The sequence below is a fragment of the Microtus ochrogaster genome, chromosome 18 (genome assembly GCF_000317375.1).
Source record: "Microtus ochrogaster isolate Prairie Vole_2 chromosome 18, MicOch1.0, whole genome shotgun sequence".
Taxonomy (NCBI): domain Eukaryota; kingdom Metazoa; phylum Chordata; class Mammalia; order Rodentia; family Cricetidae; genus Microtus; species Microtus ochrogaster.
The window spans coordinates 8,957,133-8,965,650 of record NC_022020.1 but is presented as its reverse complement, the minus strand read 5'-3'; the positions used below and the strand labels follow the sequence as shown (position 1 = coordinate 8,965,650).

At 45.9% G+C, this 8,518-nt stretch overlaps 1 protein-coding gene across 4 annotated transcripts in view; it reads left to right on the top strand.

Annotated features, from left to right (window-relative positions):
* Kctd1 (potassium channel tetramerization domain containing 1) overlaps positions 1 to 8,518 on the top strand; it is a 197,310-nt gene that overhangs the window by 166,566 nt on the left and 22,226 nt on the right. For all 4 annotated transcript variants that reach the window (XM_005355789.3, XM_013349374.2, XM_005355787.3 and 1 more), the window contains one exon: positions 8,249 to 8,393. In XM_005355789.3, coding sequence (XP_005355846.1) covers positions 8,249 to 8,393 — 145 coding nt within the window. The remainder of the gene's footprint in view (positions 1 to 8,248; positions 8,394 to 8,518) is intronic.

The following is an 8,518-nucleotide window of genomic DNA, read 5'->3' as shown; positions in this document are numbered from 1 at the left end:
TTGTCTAAGGCTGACATCTGATTGGGCACAGCACTCAATCGTTGAAGGCTGAACCTCTGCCAACAGTTACCAAGTCCATGGTAGGAGGGCATGGTACTTTACAGAGAAATAAAACAACCTTGAGCAGTAAAGGAGAAGGTCCGAGCCAGGGCCTGTGGTCCAGCTGCCTTGGGAGTTCTGGCATGGTTATTTATCAGCCTGCTGCAGCGTCCTTGCCTGTAAAGTAGGGAGCCTCATGAAGTCATGACTTAACACCATGTGCCCCGCAGAGAACAGTGAATGTTTTACCGCGTGTCCACGTGCTCCTTGTAAAAATTCGCTATCAGATGAGATCCCATTTCTCTAGTTAAAATAACAACAACAAAATCAAAACTCAAGCTGAAGGGCTGGGGATGGCTTAGTGAGTAAAGTACCTGTTGTAGAATCATGAGGCCCTGAGTTGGGACCCTGAGCACCCACATACAAAGCCCATGTGTGCTGGTACACACCCATCATCCTCTAGAAGGTAGAGAGGGCAGGTGCTGGAGCCTGCTCCCAGCCAGGGAGTCTGTGAACTCAAGGCTCCATGAGAAACCCTCGCTCAAAAGTGAGGCAGAGAGCACATGAGGAAGACTCCCAGCTTTGCCTTTGTATTATTACACCCGCTTTGCAAGTGAGGACACTTTAGGCACATGTGTGCATGGGAGCACACACACACACACACAACAACAGTAATAAAAGCATTTAACATTTCCCGTAGATTAAGTGGCCTTGGCCTGCACTGAGCTGTGCATCTCTGAGCCGAGCTCCCGTGTTGACACTGCACAAGCTCCGTCGTTTTCACTTTAAATGCTCTTCCTTCTTCCTTGCTGTCTCTCCTCCCCGCTGCCTCCAGTTCCATCTAGCACAGGAAACAATGCTGCCCCAGGGAGAAGGTGCTAGAAGCATGGCTTCCCATAAGTAGATACAATTTGCTTTGGTTTGTACTTAAGAAATTATTTTCTTTCTTCCCTTAAATTACTTCTATCCATTTCTATAACAAGATCTAAATCAATTTTTATCTGTAGTCACAAAACATGAAATTCCCCAAGACTGGAAACATTAAAGAATTATTCCAGAACCCTGGATGATCATAAACAACATTTTATTTGCTTGAAATGAAATGTTCTTTATGATCATTCAGGGTGGTTTTTTTTTTCTCCTTCCTTATTTTTGTTCACAGTTTCAGGAAATATCGTCTGTCATGGCAGAGAAGGTATCATGGAATCCCTCGATCGATCTAATGCTATGTTGTAAACATTCATTACTAACGTATCATCTCTCTTCATTCATCCCCCTCTCGTTCCTCTGTAATCTCAGCAGAAAAGAGAGGAAGGAACCCCTTGATCACAGTCATCTCTGCCCATGTGTGCTTATCTCCCTGATGTTCTGAGGCCAGCCAAACCCTGTGGTGACATTTCTCCCCCCCCCACACACACACACAGCTGTGCATGGACACACAAGTGCCCTTACCCATCCCTCTACCATGTCTGCCATCTATCTTAGACTTCACATATTAGGTTATGGAAGAAATTTGGTTGGGAAGCCAAAATAGAAGACATAAAAAAAAAAAAGAATCTAAAGCTGCATGTTTTTTGTGCCATCGGCTTCAATTGCCTGGCAAAACCATCTCATAGGACGAAAGGCTTATTTCGTCTAACAGTAGCTGACTCCATTGTTGTTAGGCTGATGAGAGACACAGAATCGTAGGATCATGTGATGGAACAAAACTGGTTACCTCATGGTACCCAGGAGTGCAGAGAAAGAAGCAGAAAGGCCTAGGGACAAATATATAACTTTTAAGTCACATCCCCAGTGACCTGTTCCTCCAACTAGGTCCCACTTCTGATAGCCCATTGGCTGGGAACTCATTAACATGTTGATGAAGTGAGCACCCCATCCATCCAGTTATTTCGCAATAGTACATCACCAGTTGGGGACCTTTGGTGGCACAGGTACTCATGCATGCGTGCATGCGTGCGTGCATGCGTGCGTGTGTGTGTGTGTGTTGGGGGTGCTTTTCATATCTAAAATTAATTTCTTTTTAATGCTCCATTAGGTGGTAGACTCATGATAGATTTTCTTTCTGTTCAGTTAATTTCCACCCTCTACATCCTCCCAATTTTCAACTAATGGGTACTACTTATAGCTTAAAAATGCCCCCAGTGCTAAAGAGGTCATTTGGGAGTTCCCTGTGAATCTGGTAGCCAGCAAAAGTGTCTGGACCAGAAACTAAATGGAGTCTCTCTCCCCAGTCTAAGCCCATCTTTCCCTTAGAACGGGAAGGTGGAGGCATTTATTGGAAAAAAAAAACTCCTACATGGGTATAAAGGCCCACCTCATGTCCTTCCTCCCCTTTCTCCCCTTTGCCTCTTGGTCAGTCTTAGGATTTCATTCTCCAAGGGTTTTTCTCATCTCCCTGTCACGTCAGTCCTACAGAAACTGCAGGTAATCACCCCCTCTGGTTACCATGGTGTTTGGGTTAGAGAGCTGGGAAGGTTTCATTTGTCCCTAGATAAACAAAGCAAGTGTCCAGTTCCACGCCTAGAAACAGGATGTGATCAGGTGTCTCCCAGGCATTGTGGGAAGTGTAGGGTGTAAGAACTGGAGACAGAAGGTGGCTGCAGAAGGCCTGGGAACCCCCCAGCAGCTTCCGCGGCTGTTCCAGATTCAGTGTGAGGACACAGCGTCTGGGGTAGTAGTGACCAAGTAGGTGGGGTCAGGAGGCCACTCTGTGTGCATCCTCCCAGGAGCTCTCGCTGCTCTGCAGCCCTCTCTTCCCACCCTAGGTCTGCTCCTTGCAGGCCTCCCGGCTGTGTTGACAGGAACCGCACAAGTCCTGCGTGTTTTACTTGGTTTGCTGTGACTTGGGTTGCGGTGGCTTCACAGCACACCATTTCTTTCACTGACTTTGGCTAGAAGCCCCAGATCTTCAGTGTTCTCTATCCTGGCTATCAAATAAATTATTTTCCCTACACAATAATTACCAACATATTATCTTGGACTATCAAGATTTATTGAACTGTAACAATTGTACATTTCCCTAAAATAAACTGTTTGTTTGATTTTTTTCTTAAAGCATCAATGAAGATCTTGATCTTGCTCTAGTGATCAAGAAAAGCTGTTAAATCAGACCAGGCTTGTCATCTGAGCACCATCATTTAAATATGGTCCCTTTGGCCAAGCGACTTAACATCTGGGCTTATTTCCCTAACTGCAAGGTGAGAAGCTAAAGCCACCTGTGGGGACCAAGAGGGACCAACACATGGCTCTAAGACATTGAGGGGACCTACTAATAACTAGCCTTAGAGTGGCTGCCCTCTAGGGGCTGGAATGTGCCAATCTCCACTGGCCACCACAGAGCAGATGAGATTTACAGAAACTGTTTCTGCCCACCTGTGTCTCCAGGAGAGTCTATCTATGATTGTTGCTACATTTATGAAACAAAAGGTTGAACTGGGTCTTTCCTTTCTAAGAGCATGGTTGGCCATAGGAGTGAGGGCTGTACAAGTTAAGGTTACCAGATGACTAAGTGAAACCCTGCAGGTGGATGGGGCTCGCTCTGAGTCTCTGTGCCACACACACAAACACACACACACACACACACACACACACACACACACACACACACACACACCCGCCTTACACTCATACTTAGTGAGAGCACTGTGGTGTGCACACCTGGAATCCTAGCATCTGGGAGATGGGAGAAGGAAGGGAGGGATGGCCAAAAGTCCAGGGTTGCCCAGTGTGGTTGTGGTGGCACACACCTTTAATCCCAGCACTTGGGAGGGAGGCCAAGGCCGGTTAGTCTCTGTGAGTTCAAGGTTAGTCTGGGCTACATAGTGAGATCGTGTCTCACAAACAAATGAAGACTTTTTAAAACCACAGCCATTTAGGCCTTATTCCTAACTGCATGAGAATAACTGGGGGGGGGGGGCTGAGATCGGTATTTTTTAAAGGCTCACCATGAATTTCCATTATCAGCCAGGGCTAAGAGACACCACACCATGCCCATGGCATGGTCAAAAGCAAGCATGGGAGACAGGTGTGGATGAGCCATGGCTGTGAGGAGACGTGACTTCAGACATGGTAGCATCTCACTTTTGTCTCGTTTCTAAATTTGCTTTCTCTTAAGATTCCCAAGAGAATAGTCTGCCATCAATCCCATCACCTGATGTACCGGGCCCCTCACTCTATACCCTCTGCTTCAGCCTTCTTTTTCACTCAGCCTGATTCAACAGCAGTCACGGGAGAAGCCTTCATGTCCTGAGCCCCAGCCTGCCCTGCCCTCCTAGCCATGTGCTCAGCTAATCTCCCCTCCTTCTTCACCCCGGGGAGCCTCCCCTGATAACCCCATGGAGTCAATGCTGGCTGTACCTCCTTTGTATTCTACCGTTCACTCCACCATGGTGATTCACTCGGCATGCCGTTGGCCCGTGCATCCAGCCCCGTGGACTACTAAATTCCACAAAAGCAAGGTCTATGTCTTTGTCACACACCCACACCCATTACTGGTATAGACGGGCTCAGTGATACTGAATGAATAACCAAATGATTACACAAGCATGGAGGAAAGGGAAATTCTTGAGAAACCGACTCAGTAACTTACAGAAACCAGGTCTTAGAGATGAATGACTGCAGAAGAAAACAGTTTTAAGGACAGATTCATACAGGGGCAGGTAAACCAGATTTTAGCCCTTTCATATTTATATGCACGCTGTGTCCACCACAACTATGCCAGGTAAAAGGGGAGCCCAGTATAGCAGGAAGCCTGGCCAACTATTCACCCAAAGGAGCCTGGTCACTGCAGGTTCTGCCCTGAGCAACAAGCAAGAAGACTCAGCATTGCTCATGTGAAAAAGCACCAAAGAAGGAAAATATTCAACATGACCTACGTCTGATTCTAGCAGGCCTTATAATGCTAGTAATTAATGAAGAATTCAGATAAAATGATGTGATGTTTTGAGATTTAGTTCAAAGCCCCCAGCACGGGGCAGTGAGGCAGGGAGGTGGACAGGAATGAAACAAGATCAGTTAAGAGTTCATGGGTTTTGAAACCGGGGTGACAGTGTCTTTCTTCACTTAGATTCATTTTATTATTCTGTCAGTTTTGGTGTGAGGCTGAAGTTATCCAGAATAAATTAGTTATTATTAAATTAGCTACTATTAATAAAATAGTTATTAACCTTTAAAACATCATGGAAGTCTTTCTCAGCATTAGCAAAGATACATTTTTAAAAGGGAGAGAAAAAGACCTCAGCCATATATCATCCGGAGCCGGCTTGGTCTTGGTCAGTTGGAAACCAGGAATGTTCTCCAAGGTCTGAACACTGTAATCAGTCCACATAGTTTCCAGGCAGCAGCATTTACACACCTCTGCCGCGTGATTTATAACTCATTCATATGTCCATGAGAAGTACCGTCCCGTTGATTTCTCCCTTACTTGTTTAGCCAAACAATACTTTTCCACAGGAATCTACCGCATCTCAAAACCACCAGGAGACAGCATCTTACGGCTGTTGGCACCTCCTGCCCTTCTTTTCTGCTCTGTTTTCACAGGCTCCTCCTTTAAGGTGGGCAGAAAGTGGAGCACTGAGATCCCATTTTACTTCTAACAGTTACTGCCCCTCATACGGGCGCTCACCTCAGTCAGGAATGTGTATCCGCCACCCCAGGACCGTTTCCAATCCTCTCACTTTCCCCTACAGTCCTGACCCTTCCTCCACAGCCCATTCTGCCCGAAGCATGCAGGCTTTCCCACACCTTCCTCCGTCTGGGAGAATGTAAGTCGGCCTCGTCTTTGCTAGTTCCTGTTCCTGGGGTCACTCCTGCCCAATCTGGTCTTTCCCAGTAGTGAGCCCATTTCCTTCGGGTTCTAGTTGACTAGTGTAGCTCCATACCGCTGGGTCATAGGTCTGGATAAAAGGTCCAAGGCCAGGATCAGGTGACTTGACCACTGTGGGGGTTTCATTCAGGAAGAGAACATCAGTGCTGGACTGGGGTCTTCCCCTCGGCCCTTGAAACCCTGGCTGGGATCAGTCCCACTGCTCAGGCCTTGCCTACGGCCCAGCTGCCTTTCGAGTCTGCACTGGCTGCCTGGAGTTCTTCCTCTCTTGCTTTCTCTTTATAATTTCTCATGTGCCTCAGACACCTTCTGTTGAATACATCTCATTTTCTGTCTTGGTTTTACACCGCAGAAAACATTTCAGCGACACCCCCATTTCAGTGACTAAACACCCATTTCAGTGATACCCCATTTCAGCGACGAAACCCCCATTTCAGCGATGAAACCCCCATTTCAGCAATACTCCCATGATACTCCCATTTGAGTGACACCCTTTTCCTAATTTGGAGAATTCAAAAGCCAACAATTTCTTAAGTCGAGCTTAAGAAACTTGTCTTGGCTCCCATGGACTATCGCTATTCCTGTGAACCTTTGGGCTCAGAATGACTTGTGGGGTTTGGTCATCAACTGTGAGGGGGAAGCTTATTTTAGAAAACAAATGGAACTATTTTATACAAAGGAAATGTCGATACAGGAAGACGTGCGTCCAGATGGCAGCTCGTCAGTGGCCGTCACATGGTTCTGCACTCTGCTCACACAGGAGCAGGCAGTTCCTGTCTGCCCACTCAGCACACACGCACTGTGGCTCCTCCTGTGCCCTGCACTGCCAGGCTCGGGAGTGAGTATTCGAGAGCACTAGAGCATAGGACTTAATTAAAAATAAAATACTTTTCATTTCTGTTTAAGGAAGTGATAAAACCATTGATGCTGGCCCCTAAATTAATCAGTATCAGGGCTTGTATTTCATTATACAGTTCTTGTTTAGCAAATATAGATAAAAACAACTCTCAACCAATAGCTCTCTTTGCACAGTGACTATTTTTTTCGTTCCCATGAGGGCAAGGCTGTCCCTGTCCTATCTGCAGCCGAATCCCCCATTGCTACTTAACCCGTTGGGCCAGTTCTTCATATTTTCAACCTGATTTCTTCATCATTAGGATGAGGATAATGGATTTGTCACATGTAGAAAGTGCTGAGGCTGGTGGAAGAGGCCTGGGAAGCGTTTCATTAATCCAGCCTCCTTTCTTCCCTGTCAACCATACTTTTATCATGTTATTAAGTGAAGAGTAAAGTGTTTCAGTAGGAGGCAAGCAAGTGACATTCCTTCCCATCCTGCAGCAGGCTGTCCTGGAAGACAGCGTGTGAGTGACGCAATGGGTTTGTCTGTTTGATTGATGCGTCGGTGCGAAAAGAACGAGCAGTAACAGAGAGTGAAAGAACCGCGGGGCGATGATAATCTGCACCCTTAAGAATCATGCTTAGTTCACGGAAAGTTCAACAAAAAACTTGCTGGGTTTGAGAAATGCAGACCCACGCTGGCTTTCTTGCATCCGCCTTTGGGTAGGATATGAGTTTTAGAATTATCTTTGAAATATTTTCATTGAAACAGAAGTTCACATGTTTGATTCCAGAGAAGGAAAAAAATATGATTTGTCATGTTGAAGAGTAGAATACTTGATTTTCTGTGACCTTTGTCACATTCCAACATAGTACTAGACAATGCATTATTTCAAAATAATCTTTAAAGCAATAAATAACATTCCAAAACCAAGACGGGCAAGTTATGACAACATTTAAAAAATTGTATTTAAAAAATGGGGTAATACATCCACCCATACTATTAATGAGAAGTCAGATGAGCCTCTGGTGAGGAGTGTACTGCCTGCCGACACGCTCTGGTGCCACTGGCCAGCCCTCACTCGCTGGCCCTCACTCGCTGGCCCTCACTCGCTCGTAGTATGGACTCTATTGCCGTCTTTTTAGAAGCCTGGGACTCTTGAGTGGGAAAACGCTGAAACACATTTTTAGAAACAGAACCCCTTTGTAAACAGTAGGATAGGTTTAAAAGACAAGCGGATGGAGAGAGCAGGTAACACTGGGGAAAGCTCTCCCATCACAGCCATCGCCACCTCAGGAGCGTTTTTTTTCCAGGTGACAGACAGGGAAGACAGGCACGTGTCTGAGCAGACCTGAGACTATTCTGAGTTTTCTCTTCAATAAGGACCAGCACGTCTCAGCCCCATCTCTGCTGAGTGGGTGATTGGCGCAGTCCGCTGTCCGTGGAAGCTTTTCACAGTGGCACAAGCTGAAGCTGGGAGTCTTCGTGGCCAAACAATTGATCTAATTGTCTTCACTCTTCCCTCTTTTTTTTTTTTATCACAGAATCGGAAGACTGTTTGATGGTACAGAACCCATTGTTTTGGACAGTCTCAAACAGCACTATTTCATTGACAGAGATGGACAGATGTTCAGATATATCTTGAATTTTCTACGAACATCAAAACTCCTCATTCCTGATGATTTCAAGGTGAGGGAATCCATATTAATAGTCAATTTGTGATTTGTTTTGATGTGCTCCAAAAAAAAAAAAAACCAACTCTATTTCTAGTCCTACTCCCTTGCCACGCATAGCACCTCACATGGCACCAGCAA